We start from the raw sequence: 22,310 nt of genomic DNA, 5'->3' as shown, positions 1-22,310 counted from the left end.
TCTCCGACGGAACTGATTAGGGTGGAGATGGCCGACCGACGCTGCCGCTTTCCGAAGTTGATATGCAGAAAGAAATCAAAGAGGGCATCGCAAGATCTGGGTGAAGCTATCTCCTCACCTCTATGCTCCGATACCCGATCTGCGCCGGCAATCGACGATGGCAGTGAGACGAGGCTGCCCGGAGACATGATTCAATGACGATACGGAGAGGAAAAGCACCGGTCAGATCTGAGCTCAATGGACGTCAATGCCGATGGAGAAAGATCGTCGGAGCTGGAGCCTCGCTCCCGTCGACGTCGCTCGTCCGCGAGAGAGAACAGAGAAGGAAGAGAGGTGGTCGGGATCGCGAGGGTCGGTTTGACATTTTCGGGGGAGAAGGAAATAAAAGAAAAGGAATTTATATAATAACAACATTTCCTCACTTAAACGGTATCCCAAATAGGTTTTATCTGAACCCATTAATTCGTCCCCTCAAAACCCGTCATACAAGCTCTAAAAAATTTCTAGAAAATTTCTAAAATTTTTGGAAAAATTTTATAAGGATATTTCTCAAATAACCTATTAATTAAATTTTTCATTATCTTACAGTTGCGTCCAAGTTCTCGTATGATATCAGTTTACTGTTGTCGTCAGTTCGGAGTTCAAGGCTAATTTTAACGATCGTCCAGACCTCGAAATGTGTCTGAAGGTACGACTCCATTCGACCCTTCTAGTAGCCAAAGTCTTCTCCGGTAAAAAGCGGAGGGCGAGCTATGGTATAGCCGTCTTGATGGGCCATTGAAAAGAAAAATATCTCAACACAAAAAATAGAAAACATTTTCCAAGACTTGGTCTTGGATTAGTAGTGCGGGAGAAAGATAAAAATAATAATTCACTAATTTTGAAAAAAAAATAATAATAAAATATTAAAAAAATATTATTTCAAACTTTTGAAAATGTGATATTTCGCTAATGTCGACCAATGGTGAAAAGATGAGAATGAATTTTTTGAAAATAGTTTTGGAGGAAAAAAAATGAAAGTTGTAAGGTTTTATTTTTAACACAAACGCTATCTAATAAATTTTTTTAAAAGGAACCCCCTTGCTTGATTGGTGGTTTCACCAAATCAGAGTAGCCTAGCTCTAATACCAATTGTTGGATCGAGAAGAGCTAGAGGGGGGGGGGCGGGGGGGTTGAAGAGCGCTCGTGGCTTTCACTTTTCGTATTAAAAAATGATCGAGTTAAACACAACGAAAATATAAAAAAATACACAGAAAGACACCAAGATTTACTTGGTTCAGAGCCTAGGGCGACTCCTACTCCAAGGGCCACGCTCATTGAGCGTTTACTTTGAGCAACAACTATAATCACGCAAGTATTACAAAAGTTATTACAATAACAGTATTGAAAAAGCTATACCGACAACAAAGAATTGAAGTTTCGCAGCTTCGGGTTGTCGGGGTCTTTTTGTAGCTTAGCCGGATCATTTCGTTAGTAGTGCGCAGCTGAAAGATGGCTCAGAATGTGTTGTACTACGCTACTGGTCGAGACTGCCTTATAAAGGCTGTTGAGGGTGCCTTCAACCCCCTTGAGGGCGCCTCCATCACCTCCAGATTCGCAGCGTAGATCAGCTTCGAAGAAGTCTTCGCCTATCCACTTGAGGGCACTCCAACCTCCTTGAGGGCGCCTTCAATGCCGTCCGAGGTGCCTCAAGCTTCCATGAGGGCGCCTCCAGCTCCGCTGCGCAGACTCCTCAACCTTGCACCCGAGGCGCCTCCAAGCTCCATGGAGGGGGCCTCGGATGTTGTTCATCCGAGGCAAAACTTGCTCTTTTGTCTCTGCAAGATATGTTAGTCCACAAAACAATCATATATCTTGCAAGACAAAGTTAGCACATAATAATACCATAAAAATAAAAGTCTGACAGTCATCGGACTGTCCAGTTCTGAATTCGAATTTCCAATCAAAAACCCTAGGTCGAACTGACGCCTACTGTTCCCTCAATGGGGAATGCGTCCTCACCTACTCCAGTCGGGAGAGCATACCTGTTGCTAGTTCGATCCTCCAGACCAGCTGGACTTTCTGTCTAGGGTTACCACCCCCTAGGACCTAGGGTTACCATCCCCTAGGATTTCCCGCCACCTAGGGTTACCTCCCCTTAGGACCTAAGGTTACCACCCCTTAAGATTTTACACCACCTAGGGTTACCTCCCCCTAGGACATAAGGTTATCACCCCTTAGGATTTTTCACCACCTAGGGTTACCTTCCCCTAGGACTTAAGGTTATTGCCCCTTAGGGTTTTCTCCTTGCCTAACCACAGCTAGGACTTTTCTTCACTTAGGTTTACCACCCCTTAGGACCTAGGGTTACCATCTCCTAGGCTTTTCCACCTGCCTAACCGCAGTTAGGACTTTTGCCTAAGTACACTTAGGACATTCCTGCAAAGCTCAATCAAACATATTATATCACAAATAACCTTAACTTTGAATCCTTTGCCATTATCAAAATTCAGATTCGATCGTCGGATGCTTTCTGCACCAACATTACCACTCCTAAGGTTTTTCCACCTGCCTAACCGTAGCTAGGACTTTTACCTAAGAACACTTAGAACTTTCTATAAACTTATTGAAACTTGTTAGACAATAAGTAACCTTAACTTTGAATCTTTTTCTATTATCAAAACATAGATTTGATCGTTTGATACTTCCCGCACCAACAGATACAACAAATGGAAGGAGGTTTGTTTTGGAGGTGGAGTGAGGGCGAGGGGGGAGGAGAAGAGGATGTGTATCCGACGGAGTGCTTTGGTGAGATGTATAAGGAGAAGCTGAGCTGAGAAATTGACATTGCACACGGCGGCATGGAGGAGACTATTTTGATGCTTGCTTCCATCTACTCGCTTCTATCTGATTTTGAGAGAATGAAAAATGGAGGCAAAATTAAACCACTAATGGTTTGGAAATCTGTGCATCCATTATTTTTTTTATATGTAAACATGAGAAAGGATATCGATTGTTGTGTAATCAATCCTTTTCTTCAGCCATACTCCCAAGTAAACTAGCCATTAGGGTTTTGTCATTTTTGATTCTTTTGAAAATAAATAAATAAAAATAATATATTAAATATAGCATGGCTCGATAGGGTTCGACAATCCTTTGAGCTAGTATTAAGTGAGCTCAAGATTGGTTCGAATATTAAATAAGCCAACTTGAGCTCGGTTAACTTTGAGCTTGAGTTGAGCTTTGATAGGGCAGCTCACGAGCAGCCCGTCAGTGACTTGACTCATTTGCACCCCTAATTGGGAGAAGATGAAAAATCACTTCAATTATGGTGAAACTATGTTTCAAGGATGATTAGATTTTGCCATGGAGGTTGATAGCTTCAACCCAAGATGACCTGGACGGATTTACAAATAATTTGGAGGAGGAATTTGACCTAGAGGAGCATGATAAGAAGATAAATGGAATGTTCGGGGATGATTATTATGATGTTGAGGATATCTATCATGGATTTAGGAGCAAGGAAGAAGGAGATCTAGAGAAGACAAATTTTGATAAGGAGAATGAATTGCTTGATAGTGGAAAAGAGGGATTCAAGCTAGCTCATGAAAGGGTTTTGAAATAGAAACATGTAGCAAAAGAAGAAGAACCCTAGCAAGAAGTTGACAAGAGGAAGAAGAAGAGAGGGTGAAGAAAGCAACCACTGGTGGGGGGGCTTATGGTGGTTACCTTTCTCCCTGATCGACATCTTCACTACATCAGCCAAGACAATAGATGGGATCAATGCATCATTGCTCCTTCCTAATCTTTGCTTCTACTCCTTTGAAGAGATCAAAACTTCCACACAAGACTTTGATGAATCTCTAATTCTTGGTGTTGGTGGATTTAGGAAGGTCTACCTTGGGGAAATTGATGACGGAACCATGAATGTCGCAATCAAGGGTGGTAACCCAATGTCAGAGTAGGATGCCCATGAACAGACTAAAATCGAGACACTATCCAAGCCCTAACACAGACATGCATCTTGTTTCCTTGATTGATTTCCTTGAGGAAAACTATGAACTGATCTTAGTTTGTGTTTATATGGCTCATGGCACACTTCGTGAACACCTTGTATAATACACAAGACATCACTTCCATGGAAACAATGGATTAAGGTCTACATTGGGGCTGCGCATGGGTACATAGGCGCGACATACACTATCTTAAATCAAGAAGTAAAGAACACAAACATATTTTTATATGCAAATTAGGTTGCCAAAGTTTCAAATTTCAAACGTTTGAAATCTGGCTTGACAATGAACAACACTCATGTTAGCACAATAGTGAAAGTAAGCTTTAGTTTTCTTAATCCAGAGTACTTCACCAGGCAACAGCTGCTAGGAGATTTTGTCAATGTTAGATGATATTCCTCCTAGTCTACCGCATGATGATACTACTCTAAACTTGATAACGAGTTTTTTCAACCTGGGATGACTAATACAGGAGATGTCAAACTTTAGTCGATCATAACTTTTGACTCGGATATTAGAACGATCTATAGTATAAATCAAAGTCTGTTCAGAGATTTATATTTATTATCAGGTGGAACTTGTAACCTGCCACTTTTGGGTCCAAAATATATCATTTAGGGTATTTTTAGAGACTCCATTTTTTTTTTTACTATTTTGATAATTTCAGAATTTTAGGTATTTAGGGTATTCCATCCTTATAAGTTATTTTATGGTTTAAGGGTCTATTTAAATTTTTTAGGATCTTTTATATTGAATAATCCTTTTTCTTGATATTTTAAATAAAAACATGGTATTTGTGATAGATATTATAATTATTTTTTTATTTATTATTAAAATAAAAATATTAATCATCATATGATATAAATTATTTTTTATTAATTATAATCTTTTTATAAAAATTTTATTTTTTATTTGTCAGGTATAGAATTTATTAATATATTATTTTATTTATTTATTTTCTTTTTTTTGTGTCGTTTGAGCTTTGATCTATTGCCTGATTAAACTTTAACTTTTCAATTTTCCTTCAATAGATTATGACAACTGCATTATCTATAATAAAAATGTACTATTTATGATAGATATTATAATTTTATTATTATTATTAAATAAAATATTAATCAACATATGATATAAATTAATTTTTTAATAATTATATATTTTTTTTAATAATGTATAATATATATAAATATAAATATAAACTAATAAAATTAGAAAAATATTAATCATGTCAAATTTCGAAAGTACTAATTATAATTAATCTTAAATTTAATATATCACCGAAAGATGGAAATAATAACTATAGCTAACCTCAATCTAAAATTTGTCTAAAAATTAATGTATAATTATTATTTGCATATTTGGTTTATATTAATGTTTATTTATATTTCCATCTTTGGGTGATATATTAAATTTATGATTAATTATAATTAGTACTTTCAAAATTTGACATGGTCAATATTTTTCTAATTTTACTTTCTTATATACTCTAGCTTGAAATATACTATTTAAGAAGACTTACTTTTCTTATTTGCCTTTCTTATTTACTCCCGCTCCAAGTAGCGCTATATAAACCTTCTCAAGCCTCTCAAATCCATCAACAATTTCGATCCATTAACAATGGCGGACGCAATGAGAATGGTCACAAGTCTACTTCTTTTATATTTCTTCCTCCTCCCGTGCCTAACGAATGGCTCGGTGAGATTTTCTCTCATAAAAGCAAACTCATGTCAATATGTCATTTTTTTTTCAATCTTTTGTCACACAAATAATTATCATTTGATTATTTGTTCAAAGTTGAAACAATTTAGAAATTTCCCCCCCATGTTTTGGACTCTATGTCATGTCAATATGATTGATCTAATCGATGAACAAATTATTGAATGTCTCAGGTAGCATTGGCGTCAACGATTTTGTCAGGCAAAGGGCCATGGTGCGTGGCCAGGGCGGAAGCGACAAGGGAGGCGCTCCAAGCGAACATCGACTATGTTTGCGGGTTTGTCGGAGGGGCATGCGGCGCGATACAGGAAGGTGAATCGTGCTACTCCACAGACATCGTCAGGCAGGCATCCTACCCCATGAACGCCTACTTCTACTACTATGGCCCCACGGAGATGAACTGCGACTTCAATGGTACCGGCATCATCATAACCTTTGACCCTAGTAAGTCCACATTAATTATAAATGCTAATTAATTAATTTGACAAGTTTGCTCGCCCTCTCTGTTCTTGATTCTGATGCTTGGTTCACTACGCACTATGGCAGGTCACGGGAATTGCGTATATCCTTCACGAAATATGCTGGATTAATTACTTAAGGATATCGATGAAGTTTGAGGTTTAATTTGGTCGCACCAAAAATAAAACGAACAGCTTGTTTCCAAGTATTAAATAAATTCATAAATGAAGTGTTAGTTTTTGCCATTTTTTGAATTTTCAGGAATCATTGGGATATATAAAGTTAAACATAAAAATAAAAATAAAAATAATCAAAGTGTACATATTTTTTCTCTAAATATAAAAAAAATCATACTAATAAATTAGGACCGAACAAGATTGTCTCAATCTAAAAGCTACACGCATAGTTAGAAATAAAAAAGAATTTCTAAACCATTTTTATTATATCTTAACCAGTATCAAATTAGGGAAGATGGAATGCTAGGCACATGATTCTGATATTGACTGTGAGAAAACTCTGAGCTAGAAACCGAAGACATCAGACAATCCTATGTGTCAAAAATAAAAAAGTAGAGGAAAAAATATCAGCAACCGGGTCAGGGAGAGGTCCCCAGCACAAATACTCTGATGCTCAAGTCAAACAGGTCGATGAGAGAAAATGCAATGAACAGTAGAATCAGAGTGCCTTAGGTTTCGTGGCGTACCTATGCCTGTAGGTGTAGACTCCCTTAGATAGTGTTACTTTTACTCTGTACAAATCTCAATGCATTTCCAAAAAAAGAAATGACCCTTCTGATATTCTGACACCTTTCTAAAAATGAACCCACCATCTCTTTCATTTGTATAGTAGAAGCTTTCTCTCACAAACAACACAAGAAATATTTCTTTGATTTTCTGACAGATATTACACCAAACACCAAAAAAGAATATTAAGTCATTGAGTTAGTGGACCATTTATAATACTAGACAATATGTTGACCAGGTCTGCTCTGTCATCCGATTGGGCCTCATTCACAGATGGGGTCAGGTCGGCCAATGGATGATGACCCTCTTGAGGGCTCTACCTCTGCTTGGCCTTTTCACTTGGCTAAGGAGTCTAGTCAAGTCGTGTGCCTAGTATATCTAATTGGACCAATGGTCCAATCAGATAGGCCACTCGACCAACACACTTGACTCTGCTCTGAATAGCACTAATATAACTCAAGGTTTCTTGGAGCTTGAAGGACTCAGGCTTCTATCAGATCAGTTGTTAGGTTGGATAGGGCACTCGGCTGAGACATGTGATTGTGCTAGCCCCTAATGCTGACCGTTCCTTGACTACCACATCAACCAACTTTCTTGACTTTGACCCAAACTCCGGGGGCCCCACCTTATTTGTTGTATCATAAGCCTCCCCTCAAGTTTGGTTGAAGGAGGTTGCAAGCTGACTTACTAGAAACTTGTGATTCTTGTGTCTCTCGTTCTTCAATCGGATTCTCAATCCTTTTTTCGTCGCTCAAATTGAGTTGACATTATATTGATGCTTTGAAGACTAGGCACATCACGTACCATTAATGCTTAGTGTGATGAGCATGCCTTATTATCATAAGTATGTTTGGAACCTCCTATCCCTAATAAATGTTGCTTTTATCTTTCTTCCATGTGGTGTATTCCTGTGAAAAGAATATTTGAAGTGGCAGGCTACTGTTGAGATTTGATGTGACCTTTGTTAATTAAAATTTAACAATCATGATTAATCCTCTCTCCTTCACATTTATGATAGGACAGCTAGGAGAAGCCTGTACTAGGGATTTTAAGGGTTATAATATTTGATGCAACCTTTATTGTTTTTGCATTCTCCTCTTTGTCTTCCTCTTCACCTTCTTCCTCTATTATCGGCAATTGCTAAAGTTCCATCCTTCTAGTGTAAGTGCATTTTCCTTCCCTTTTCCATTCACCATTCCTTTTGTAAGGAACTAGGGCACTAAACACGTGAAAGCGTAGTGAAAAATATCTAGTTCCTTTCTAGAAGATCCATGCGAAGGGAAATCATATACTACGTACTAAGTTTCTATATGAAAAAGGAGTTACACCTTTGTTGCATGCCCTTCGCAACCCCAACAGCAACGTTTCATTAGATGTTAATCTTAGCGCGATCAAGTAGTCGCCCCTCTATGGTATCCACATGAACAAGTCTCGTTTGTCTCACAAACTCACAAAGTGGAGAATAAAACAACTAAACATTGTGCTAGCAACCCTTCTTGGAAGTTTCAGCCAAGTGAAGAGAGGAGGAGGAAGAAGAGCAAGAACAACAAAAACTCTTCATCAAAAATGAATCCAAAACCCCTTTTTTTAGATTCATGAAATTACCTTATGCCTTAATTGACATTAAAATTTGTCTTCATCCAATGAATCCAATGCATCCTATGCATGAGCAATTCAACTGGTTCACTCTTCATCCAATGCATCCAATGCATGCAATGCATGAGCAATTCAAATTGTTCACTCTTCATCCAATGCATCAAATGCATGAGAAATTCAAGTTGTACACTCTTTCTTCATGAATTCAAATTCATGAAATCACTTAATGAGTCCAACTCATTAATCATCAATCCAATTGAGTTAATGAGTCTAATTCAAATTGGACTCAATCCAATAGTTGGATTCAATTGAGTCTAACTCAATGAGTCTAATTTGAATTAGATTTAATCCAAATCCAATGATCCATCATACGAATCTATCTCCATTGACTTGTTCTTTGTGTGTGACCTAATAGGTTCTCAAAACATTGGCAATGTATTCAAATCAATATTTAAATATATAAGCAATGAGTGGCATCTAGCAAGGCATCATTGCTACCAAAGTGACGAGAATGTCGAGATCTGACTTAACCTTTCCGTGGATATTATCTTGTATGCCTCAATCCTTCTATCCTCGATATCTAGATTGATAAATGAGGCATAAACTATGTCATCCTCTTATCAATCTTTATGTTTCTTGATCTCTAAGTAGACACACTCAATTAAATAAGCTTAATATCGTATATTGACTCATTTAAGCATGACCATGCATTCTTGTGTCCTACTAATCAAGGGGCCCATAGATATCACTTCCGTCATATGGAGGTGATAGATCCCATCTACATCACTCACATCCCTCCGCATAACTTATTGCATACCCAGTGACCGACTTTATGGTCCACCCTGTTACAGGTGACGTTTGTCGATACCAAAATATACAACTCCTTATGTAGGGAACTGTAGTGACTTCATGTCACGCCCCAGTAGTCTCTGCCAGAAGAAATTTTAGCAGCATCTCCCCTGTGCGGGTGACAATCTGAAACTTCCTACAACTATCCAGATACCTCGGCCAACACGACCGTGTTAGTTAGAGCCCTAGAGCCAATCATTTGATGATTGTATTATGGACTTGTTGTATCATATTCTTATATAAATAAAGGCATTTGTTTTTGGTTATTATACTTACTTGTATTGGTGCCAAATAAACTAAGTATAATAACGTCCTTGAGTAGAAGGTTCTTACCTATATCAATCGGTTAGTTGAACCGATAGTGAGATGATATAGGGAACACTACTCTTAATTATTCCTAGTCGAGTATTAACATTCAGGGACAATGTTACATGTAGGTCAACTCGATGACTTGATCTCACAAGTCATGGATATAGAGATATCAAGATGACACATGGGTATGCATTGGAGAATGTATACTGAATGACCCACCATGAGAAAGTATCATGGATCGTTATATGAGTGTCATATACTTTCTCATGTGGCTATTAGTATGAGTACTAGTCCTTGGACCTGAAGTCACCATGGATCTCTACATAAGGAGTTATATACTTTGGTTTCATCAAACGTCACCCGTAACTGGGTGGACTATAAAGGCGATTACTGGGTATGTAACAAATTATGCAGAGGGATGTGAGTGATGTAGATGAGATCTATCCCTCCTATATGACGGGAGCGACATCGATATTCTTAATAGAGTGAGACCACGAAGTGCATGACCATGCCCAAATGAGTCAATATGAGATATTGAGCTCATTTGATTTAGTGAGTCTACTTGGAGTTCAAGATTTAGATTGATTAGAGGATGACACGGTCTATACCTCACATTGATCAATCTAGATGTCTAGGATAGAAGGACACTTGTCATATATTGTGAGGAGTCACAATTAGTAGTCACAAGGTGATGTTGGATCTCAACATTCTTGTAACTTGGGTAGTAATGATGTGTTGCTAGATACCGCTCATTACTTATGCTCTTAAATGAGTTTAGGGGCATTGCCAACATTACAAGAACCTATAGGGTCACACATTAAGGACAATTAGATGGAGATTAGGTTCATATGATGAACCTGTTAGGATCCTTCGTACTCGGCTAGAGAGGGGGGTGTGAATAGCCGCCCCAAATCGCTCGTTTCTTCCTACAATTCGTTAGCGCAGCAGAAAATACAACAAAGAAACGAAAGAAAGAATATCAAACCTTAACACAGCGATGTACGAGGTTCGGAGATGATGCTCCTACTCCTCGGCGTGTCCGTAAGGTGGACGAACCCAATCAATCCGTCGGTGGATGAGTCCCCGGAAACCCGGCTAATAGATACTTCTTGTGGGTGGAGAAACCTCGCCACAATAACTCGCAACAGCAAGATAGAATACAAGGAATACAAATACAAGAGAAACAAGAGATAAATACACAGCAAATGTAAACAACCCTTGCCTTCTTGTCGACTGTTGAAGAAGCAACAGCTTCTCAGACGCCAACCACAGCAGCAGCTCAGTCGGAGTCCCAGCCAAAGGAAGAAGCTCACGCGAAGCTTCAAAGCAGCCCAACAAAGCTCAGCAGAAAGAAGAAGCAGTAGAAGAGATTCACATGCAGGCCCTCGACCCCTTTATACCGCGAAGAAGAAGCAATGAAGAAACTAGCCGTTGCGTCGCGGCTTAGAACCCGATCGATGTGGACCGATCAGTAACATCCGATCGATCTGCGACCGATCGGAAAGAAGCCTTCGCTCGCCCTTGATCGGTCCATGGACCGATCAGAACCTCCGATCGGTCCGGGACCGATCAGCTTTCCGATCGGTCCCCGCACCGATCAGCCCCTGCGCCTTGCTCCTGTTCGCCGATCGACTCGATCGGTCACCGATCGATTAACACTGATATGCTACTGATGTGTTACTGATCGGTCACCAGACCGATCAGAATATTCGCGGTATCACTGGATCGATCACCAGATCGATCCAGCTCATGGTTTTCGCCCAAACCAAGTCCAAACCAACATCCGGTCAATCTTGACCTGTTGGTACATTGCGCCTAGCATCCGGTCACTCCCTTGACCTGCTAGGACTCCCCGCTAAGTGTCCGGTCAATCCCTTTGACCCACTTAGACTTTTCTCTCCGTACCAAGTATCCGGTCACTCCTATGACCTACTTGGACTTCCCATCACCAGATGTCCGATCACCCTTGATCCATCTGGATTTTCCCTTGCCCGGCTTCACTCACCAGGACTTTCACCTAGCTTCACTCACTAGGGTTTTCACCTGGCTTCACTCACCAGGATTTCCACAACTGCCTGGCTTCACTCACCAGGACTTTCCAACTGCCTAACATCCCAGTTAGGACTTTCTCATTCACCTAGCTTCACTCACTAGGATTTTCACCTAGCTTCACTCACCAGGATTTTCCCGAATGCCTGGCTTCACTCACCAGGACTTTCACCTTCACCTAGCTTCACTCACTAGGATTTTCACCTGGATTCACTCACCAGGATTTCCCGACTGCCTGGCTTCACTCACCAGGACTTTTCCCCGTGCCAAACTCCCTATTTGGACTTTCCCCGTGCCAAGCCTCCATACTTGGACTTTCCGCGTGCCAAGCTCCTGCTTGGACTTTCCGCGTGCCAAGCTCCTGCTTGGACTTTTCCCCGTGCCAAGTCTCCGTACTTGGACTTTTCCAGTGCCAAGTCTCCATACTTGGACTTTTCGCGTGCCAAGCTCCCTGCTTGGACTTTTCCCGAATCAGGTCAACCAAGTCAACCTTGACTTACGGTTGCACCAATAATCTCCCAAACATCTATTCTTGTCCCATATCAAGAATAGAACTCTCTCACGAGTGTCAAACATCAACATGCAACTCAACTAGGTCAACCTTGACCTAAGGTTGCACCAACAATCTTCCCAAGTCAAACATCAAAATACAACTCGAGTCAAGTCACCTCGAGTCGGGTCAACCAGGTCAACCTTGACCTAAGGTTGCACCAACAGAACCAAGAGGATTAGATTCATTTGATGAATCAAATTGGATTAAGAGTAATCCTAGTTGGGCTAATTGAGTTGGACTCAAGTTGATTCATGTGTTCAATGAGTCTAACTTAGATTATGACTCATTGAATCAATTTAATTAAATGAATTAGATTCATTATATTAAATTGACTTGAATTAAATGGTTGGATTAGATCAACCATGAGAGAGATTAAGTCAAGTTTGACTTGACTTGAGAGGAAGATGAAGGGTTAAGTTTGACTTGACTTTATGACACCTCATTGGTGAGTTGGCATTGAGTGGGCCAATGATGATGCTCCACATCATCATGGTTGCTTAAGTGGGATGCCACCTCATGGGAGTTACCAAGAGTTGTGACTCTTGGCATTCCATGGAGGTTACAACATCTCTTAATGTGGCCGGCCACATCAATGGATGAATAAGTTTCATTTTGTAAGTAATTCTCATTCATTCCTTCATCTTCTTCCTCCTAGTGCTCTCTCTTCTTGCTCCTCCTTCTCCTCATCTTGCTGAACCCTACTAAGGTTCTAGCACACTTTAGTTTGGTGATCTCCTTCTTGTGTTCGTGTGGATACTTCTAGAGGGTTGTCTACTTTGACAATCTTGAGATTCGGCACCATTGGACGAGCGAGATTCTCGAAAGGCACGCATCAAGGGTAAAACTCTTAACATATAGTTCTAGTGTAGATCTATAGGTTGGTAAACTCGTACTCATAATTTTGTTTTTGAAAGTTTTTACTTCGCACGGATCCGTGGCTGGGGGTTTCGGGGTTTCCGCGACGCGAAAAGCGATTTTCGTGGCCCGAAAATCCCAACAGACCGAAACAATAACAATAAAATAAAATGGTCTAGGCCTCTCTACAAGCATCCAGTCACTTTTGATATATTTTGGGCCTCCCCACAAGCATCTGGTCATCCTAACCTGTTTCGAGCCTTCCCTACAAGTATTTGGTCATCTTGACCTGCTCCGGGCATTCCCCGTAAGTATCCGGTCACTCTTGACTTACTCCAGGCCCCCCACCCTCGTGAGCATTTGGTCACCCTGACCTACTTTAGGCCTCCTCCCAAGCATTCACATATGACACTCTTGACCTGCTTTAGGCTTCTCTACGAGTATTCGGTCACTCTAACCTACTCCAGGCCTTCTTGTAACTTTATTCAAGGTCACCCCATATGTCATATGGTTTGGACTATAACTGTGATACCATTTGTTATATCCAAAATAAATTCACATATCTCCACAATAACATAATATTGTCAACTTTAGGCATAAGCCATCGTGACTTTATTTTTTGGCTCTACCCAAAATACCTCATGCCAATAAAGATATCTTACATCTTTTTAAACCTATTATCTTTTTCATATCTTTCTAATGTGTGACTTTGATTATATCCCTAACAATTCTCTATTTTCGAATTACGCGAGTTGAGATGTGCAGGATTAAGAAATAAAGAAGAGAAGTCAACAAAACCTAACACTAAAAGCCAAAAAGTACGAACATGATTTAGATTCATCGCTCAAAGAAGATGAAGAAGTATTTATGATAAGAAAATTTATAAAGTTTTTTAAATCTAACAACTTTGATAAGAAACAGGTAAAAAAAAAATTTGAAAGAAGAGAAAAGTAAGGTGCTACAACTACAATAAAAAAGGGCATATCAAAGACAACTGTCCAAAATTGAAAAGCAAAGAGAAAGAAAAGGAGAAAGGGACAAGAAAGTCCAAACAAAAGATCCTTAAAGCAACATGGAGAGAGTCATCATCATCTAAGTTCGAGATAGAATGATATGCCGACTTACACTAATGGCAAATTATCAAGAAGACGATGACAAAGCCATTTCAAAAGAGATCAACGATGAAGGGGGAGCATCAATGTACAAATCTGACATAGTAAGTGAGGTATGCCTCTTACCTTTTGACCAATTATATGATGCTATAAAAATGTTGTTTAGAAGTTTATATAAAATTAGGTCCAAATATATAAATGACAGAAAAAATGTGCAAACTTACTAAAAGAACTAAAAAAACAAAAAGAAGATATAGATAAATTTAAGGTTGAAAAATGTAAAATTAAAAGATCAAATAGAATTATTAAAAAGAATTTAAATATTTTTTTAATTTAAAATAATAGAAATTATGGAGAAACCATAAGGGCCAAATTATAAAAATATTAACAAAAATAATATTCCACAAAATACTTAATAAATCTAGTAAGTAGAAATTTATTTTGGACTCCTAAATCTATTTTGGCCTATTAGATTTTTTTAATTGCTACAAAGTTAGTATTTACTTTTGCATGTATTATGTCCAATTTTAATTTATTTCAAATTTTTTTGTGATAGATAAAAAATATTATTTGTTATCATAAATATTTTCATTATTTTTTGATTGGTATATAATTTTTTTATAAATTCTTTATCAAAAATTAATTTGTAATATGAAAAATTTTCAAAAATTAAATTTTGAAAAACTCAATTTTTATGTAAATAACTGTTATATTTTAAATGTTCAGAAAAATTATCAAGATTTTACAAGTCAAAATATATTTTTAAGCGTTTTATTTTGAAAATCCATATTTTTGTATAAAAATATTTTTTTTGGTTAAAATAAAAATAGTTTTCTCTTGCAAATTTTTATGATGATCTGAATAGTTTTATCGACATTGAAAAATTTTTTGAGAATGTATTAAAACTTAAAAATTATTTTCAAATTATTTTTTTAAAAAATGAGGATTTATTCTAAAAAATTATTTTCTTTGTAAAATAATTTCTGTGAAAAAGACAGAACCTTGGATTCTTTGTGCAAACCTCTAGAAATTGCTTCAAAATGTTTCTATCTTATTTTTTCTTATTTTTTAATGTGATCAAAGGGGGAGAAATTATGGGGATTAAGGGGGAGTTTAAAATTTTTCTTATAACTTTGCAATTTTCTTTAACTTATGTTTTATATATATATATAAAACATATTTCTTATTTATTTGCCCTAATCTTAACTCAACATAATACACATCAAAAAAGGGAGTTTGTAAGTACTTTGGGATAATTTTGATGTGAACAAATGAGTTAAGTTATGTCCTATGTATTTGATGTCGTGTGTCTGAGTGTGCAAGGATTGTGGAATATAAGAAGTCGAGTAAAAGACACAACGATCCAGAAGGATGGCACGGGAAACGAGTTGACGAGCTCGGTACATCTGAGGGATGAGGAGTTGTGGAAGAGTATACCATTGGAGTGAGAAGGACGTGTATAGAGTGTTCGAGGGATGAGAAGACAGGGAAGAAGTATGCTTGAGGAAAAAGTCAAAGTTGAGTTCGGGTAAACTTAACTTTGGGGAATCAGAGCATCACCCATGAACCAAACTGGAGAATGGTCAACTTTAGAGTTGATTATTCCATACACCTGAATCCATTCTAAGCACCCAGATTCTAGGCGTCCAAATCTAATACAGATGCCTGCAAAAAGGCGACCACGTCAACAAACCGTTACCAAAGAAAATCAAGCACAATGTCTAGGTCAGTAGAATCCAGGCACCTGGAATGCTTCTAGGCACTCGGAATGTCTAGAGTCGTTTGAGGAGATCCTTGCCAAGTGGATCGACTTCAACGAGTCCAAGTGCCAGGATTGCTTCCAAGAGTCTGAAAAGTCTCACGTCAGCAAACGATTATCTCAACCAGAAAGATATAAATAGAGGTCTTGTCCTCTAAGTTTAAATAACACATTCATTACTCATTTCTTGTATTTCATTTGTGAACTTCCAATTGTTGTAAGGAGTTTCTCCACTTTCGACTATTGTCGAAGGAGATTATTAGTGCACATTTACTTGCCTTGGATTAACAAGCACCTATATTGTAACCAAGTAAATCTCTAGTCTCCTTACTACATTTTTATGTTAATTATTTCTAATTAATGTGTGTGTCTTTGCTAGTTCAAAAGTAAGAGAAATTCTAACTTTAATTGTAGGCTATTCATCATGCTCTAGCTAGTCCGCTTGATCCAATAGGGTTTACCCAAATTGACAACTCTAAAACTGACGTTGGACAAAATAACGATTATCCTGTAGGCTGAAAAAATAAAATTTGTGGAAAAAAATGAGAAGATAAATCAAAAAACAAAGAGAAAACCATCATCTTTCGGTTTACCAAAAATAAAATTTTATTCAATAATGAAAGATTATCCTAAAACAATTAGATGTTTAAATACACCCTTAAACCCTAAAACAACTTGCAAAGATAGAAATATCCTAAATACCAAAAATCCCAAAATTACTAAAAACTAATAAAAAAATGTTCCAAATCTTAAAAAAAATCCTAAACGATATTTCTTGACCTGAAAGTGGTGTGTTACGGGTTCCAACCAGTAATAGATATAAATATTTGAACAAGCTTCGATTCGCACTGTAGATCACCTGATTCTGATACCTGACTCAAAAGTTATGGCTTGTTGAAGCTCGGCACCTCCTACATTAGTCGTCCCGTGTTGAAAAAAAATTCGTCCTCGATTTTAGAGCAGTATCATCAGGTGGTAGCCCAAGAGAAGATTGTCTAACATTAACTCCATAAATGTCACGCCCCGAGGGAGTCTCTGTCCGAAGAAATTTCGGCAGCACCTCCCCTGTACGGGTGACAATCTGAAGCACATCTACAGGCATAATATACCTCAGCCACATGCGGCTGGAATCATAACCATAAAAGAAGACAAACACCACGCAGTTAATATCAAATTCAGCCTCTGGCCGACACAACCACGCAGTTAAAAGTAAAGCAGCCCACTCGGCTGTACCAAAACCAAAACACAACAAAAACTGACAGAAACCAAATACAACCAAATACAAAACTGCTAGCCGGCTAGGCTTACACAACCAACAACATAACACCCGGAAACAAAATCAGAACACAAATCGAAATACAGAAATTTCATATACCAAGATAAAACAACAGAAAGGCAGCGATATGTCTTCTGATGTGACGCGGGGACCAGCAGACAGGATGCTCCAAGCAACACCATAAATAACCTGGTACCTGAAAAGATAGTGTCCACGGGGGGTGAGTTCAACAACTCAGCGAATACCAATAGACATGCCTAGTAAGATATATCTAACAACAATAAACATGGAATACAGCTTCCTAATCATATATATAGGAAAGATGCAAAACTGAAAAATAACTGAGGAAGCTGTACTCACCAGGAACTCCTATCCTGATCTAAAGGGTCATCAAACCGATACGCAGTATGTCTCCTGTATGCATGCCAAACAAATGCATCCACCAAAATGTAACATATAAGTGCAGCAAACACAAACAAATAAAGGCAATCAATGCATATGATGCTAATGATGCGTCCTGGTCACCCCTGACGCCAGTCAGTCCTCTCACACACAAATGGCGAGACCGAGTGGGTAGGGCTGTGACAACCGTGCACTCTGTCGTCACTGCTCCTGATGAGTGACCGAGTGGACGGGATGCTGTCGGAGTACTCCTGTCCTGTGACCCCAAATCATAAATGGGGGAGCTCAATGCTCTCATCTCCCGGTACACGATGACGGGGAGGAAATCTCTGCCGGCTACCACGCTGAGTCACCTGACCAACGGAGCCAAACAGAGTCCACCATCTGCCGGCTACCACGCTGCTACACTAAATGCCAGCGGAGCCAAACAGAGCGGAACTGACTGCCAGCTACCACCCAACGGAGCCAAACAGCAGAACCGCCACACACCTGTCTGATATACCACTAATCCATGAGTGGTGGTGTGTGCAGTACATGTAACTGGCGATGGGCTCAACCATAGTGGAGCCGACAATCGCACAGCATGCAATCATGATGCATGTCACTATGCATAACAAAAACTGATCAACATAACCATATCCATATATACAAAATGGGTACTGTAAAAGTGATGGTCACATACCAAAATCTAGAATACACAGGTCAGATAGAATATCAAAAACCTATGTCCTGAACATAATAAATATGGAATATCCTGATCAGCATAGAAAAATCCATATATACATAATATGAGTACCACAGTATCAGTAGGTCAATCCACGGATCTAGGGCATACAGGTCCTCTATGGTATAACAACCTAGATCCTAAACATATCTCCTTCCATAACATACGTACCAACAATATGCACATATCAAGAATCAAGGTCTAAGTACACGAATCATATATGATATACAAATAGAGGTACACAAGCCAGTCATGGCATAAAACCTAAGTATCAGATAATCTCGATACACATGACTGAAACCAAAAGTCCAGAACCTAGTCCTAACCTCAGTAAAACATGGTATGTCACTCTAGAAACTAAGATACTCATGGCAATAAGATACTCATGGCAACAAATCACGAGATATAAGCACGGATACATCACAGGCGACAAACCTAACATGCTATGGATATCAAACAGTGACATACCAAAGGCAAACATGTTCATTGTTTGTAGTTATAAAATACTATGCATATCCAAATGACAATATTATAAAAGATAAGTCAAGAGGTACCCGCCTTTAACTGTAGTCTGTGATAAACAATCCTCACATCAGAACAATCGTCCCGTAATCAGGGTCCTGCATACAAATATTCAATTCATCTACTCTAACAAGTATCATTTAGCTAACTGAAGATCAGGACCAAATAAATAAACCTATTTCCTTTCCGATTAAGGAAACCCAATTTGAATCAATTCCAAGTGATCCCAATTGTTATAACTCAAGAACAATCTCAACTAATACAATTCATTTTATCAACTCAATTCAACCATCATCCATCTGAACCAACCAACCACCAAATAACCATCATGAATCAACTAAACTTACCCAATAGTGAGTATCCTTTTATCACCTCGCAGTCAGAGAAATGGTGGTCAGAAAATCCTAATCGAAGCAACCATGAAGCTACCGCCCTCAATGTAAATCATCCACAATCCGCACCTCAATCACATCTGAAATTCCAACCTAAGACAACTAATTACTCATTAGTCATGTTATCACATATTAACATCTCAAATATAATATGTTACCAATCCATATCAACCTATTACTAACAAGAGATCAACCAAAACAATATACATAGCTTACCTTGAATAAAAAATCTCCAATTCAAATCTAACAACCTTCACATTTCACATGCCAATAAATTTTCAATCCAAGCTCCCTCCAAGGTCCGGCTAGGCACGGCTTGGCACAATAAATCAAGCATATAGCTCGGCACTGGTCTGCGGTCGAAGAAGGTGGCAGTAGTACAGAGGGAAGGGATGTCCGGCGAACCAAATTCAGGGCTCGGCTATGTGTGGAGAGGCTAGGGCAGTAAAATCACGGCGACGCTGCTCCCTTCGACCTCAAGTGGTGGCGCCGTCCAGTGCGGCTCGGAAAGAAAGAAGAGAGGGAGAGGCCGGCGCTAGGGCTCGGACGTCGACGGATCGGGGGTGAGGACGTGCACACGAGGGAGAAGAAGGGCTGCTCAGCCACCGGCTCTCCGTTCCATGGCGTCGTCGACGTCGGCAGAGGAGAGGGTGGCAGCGGGGTTTGCGGCACCGGTTAAGAAGGGTGGTTAGGGCTTGGCGTCGCGAAAAGCTCGGAAGAGAGGAGGCGCAGGTTTGAGGAAGAAACGACGATGGAGAAGAAATGAGAATAAAAGAAAAAGCAAATAAAAAGGAAAAGAAAAATAACTTTTCCTCGCTTAAATGGGGTAGCCTAAACAGGCTTTCCCGGGGCCCAGTTTAATCCCCGTAAACTCGTCCATACGGTCTCCGCAAAATTCCCGAAAAATTTTCAAAAATTCCGAAAAATTCCTTTATTCATATTCGCCTATTTTCCGGTATTTTACAATAAAATCTCCTAGTAGTTATTGTAGACCTGCCAAACAGGCCAACCTGTGGTGGGGTGGGCCAACCATTTGGTGGGGTGTGGCGGGGCAAGTTGATCCATCATCTTGGTAGGTTGGGAAATCTCTAACCCAACCCAACTCAAGGCGGGTTGCAGATTAGGACCTATAAAGTAATAAAATAAAATTACATATATATATATATATATATATATATATATATATATTAAAATTTTTAAATTTGGTTATAGATTACTACATCATCAAAGCAAAGTTGTCAGATCAATATACAGCAAAATGTTTCACCAATGCAAATATGTTTCCATTAGCATCAACGATATAGAAATCTAAGGCAGATTGTGAATCTTCGTATACCGTAGCAACACAGATATAAAGTTAGTGGATGAATGAATGAGGACGAATAGGAAAGGGAGTCTTCTTACATAAGCTACAAGTGTTTGATCAAATTCCCACTTCCTTCCCCAGTCACCAATCATTAACAAGCTGAGATATCCATTGTTCTTGAGTGAGTGCTAAGTTTTGAGGAATTTTTTTCCTTGACCCGTGTGCTAATCCAAGCCCACCGTAGGTCAATCCATGTGAGTCATAGGCCTAGATTAGTCAGCCTACCTAGATCAGTCTTTAAATGAGTTGATAAAATTTTAATCTAATTCGCTTAAATTGTTTGACAGGACAGGACAACTAGATAAACCCAACCCAAATTGACAGCTCTAAGTTGTTGCCTCCTGAAGTACTCTTGACCAAGGAAACTAAAGCTTCTCTTCACTATTGTGCTGACATGAGTGTCGTTCATTGCCGAGATAGTTTTCGAAAGCTAAAAATTTGAAACTTTGGCAACTCAATTTGCATCTAATAATATGTTTGTGGTCTTCACATCTTGATGTATGATGGTGTATCTCACGCCTGTGTAAAGGTAATGCAACCCATACGCAACTTTAATGCACACCTCAAGTCTTTATTCCCATGGAGGTGATGGATCTTGTGTATTATACAGGTGTTCACAAAGTGTGCCATAATCCATATAATCATAAACTAAGATCAGCTCACACTCATGGATTAGCATAGTTTGTACCTGCATGGATGGTTGCTCTAATTGGTCTTGAGGTTAATTCTCAGCTGGTGCAAAATATCTTGTTGGGTTGGGTGTCTAACCTCCCCCATGCAAAGGGTCATTGTGCCATCCTCACAGTAGCAAATTAAAGAAACAAGATGCCTGTGTCAAGGCTTGGATAACACCTCAATTTCAGTTTGGAATTCAGAGACACCTTGCTCTAACCTTGGGTTGCCACTCTTGATCGCAACCTTCATGGTTCCATCATCAATTTCCCAAGGTAGACCTTATTGAACCCACCAATACCAAGAGTGAGAGATTCATCAAAGTCTTGTGTGGAAGTTTGGATCTCTGCAAAGGAGAAGTAGCGACAAAGATTAGTAGGAACCAATGATGCATTGATCCCATCTCTTGTCTTGGCTAATATAGCGAAAGGTGAGTTGCCGATGAGGGGGAGAGGCAGCACACCATAAGTCCCCTCAATTGGGTTTCTGGATGTATATTTTAAAATTTAGTTTCAAAACAAAAGAAGTGGAACGAAATAATAATCTAAATTATTACAACACACGCATCACACACATACAACATACACACATACGCTAGACATAACCATAGATCAAAGTGTTCATTTAAGAATTATACCTGTGAGTAATCAAACTTTGTAGAGAATGTTTGCTAGCCTCGTAAAGCTAGCCTTTATCAGAATCAATGAGCAAGTTTAACGAAACTTTCCTCTATCAATATCTATGTTGAGATATCTTCAAGACAACTTCTCTAAGATGCAAGTTTTCATCTCTGATCGATATTAGCCAAGCATGGAGACAAAGAAATTCGAGATAGATCTTCGGCTTGACTTTGTGCCCAGTGGTGAGGGAAACCTGACAGCACAAAGTGAGGTCCAGACAACTATTTAGCTAGCACAAAAGAGGAAGGGGTAGCAACTACTTACTGTTGTCTGGTTCAAAA

The 22,310-nt window shown here is 38.9% G+C and overlaps 1 protein-coding gene across 1 annotated transcript; it reads left to right on the top strand.

Annotated features, from left to right (window-relative positions):
* Nucleotides 1-5,609: 5,609 nt before the first annotated feature.
* Nucleotides 5,610-6,298, top strand: LOC121999204 (major pollen allergen Ole e 10-like). The gene is made up of 3 exons (XM_042553913.1): nucleotides 5,610-5,687; nucleotides 5,882-6,152; nucleotides 6,255-6,298. Exons 1-3 carry the CDS (start codon nucleotides 5,610-5,612, stop codon nucleotides 6,296-6,298), a joined length of 393 nt encoding a protein of 130 aa, XP_042409847.1.
* The last annotated feature ends 16,012 nt before the right edge of the window (nucleotides 6,299-22,310 follow it).

This window comes from Zingiber officinale, chromosome 7A, assembly GCF_018446385.1.
Source record: "Zingiber officinale cultivar Zhangliang chromosome 7A, Zo_v1.1, whole genome shotgun sequence".
Lineage (NCBI taxonomy): Eukaryota > Viridiplantae > Streptophyta > Magnoliopsida > Zingiberales > Zingiberaceae > Zingiber > Zingiber officinale.
Note: the sequence above shows the minus strand (reverse complement) of the source record. Positions and strands in the feature narration are given on the sequence as shown.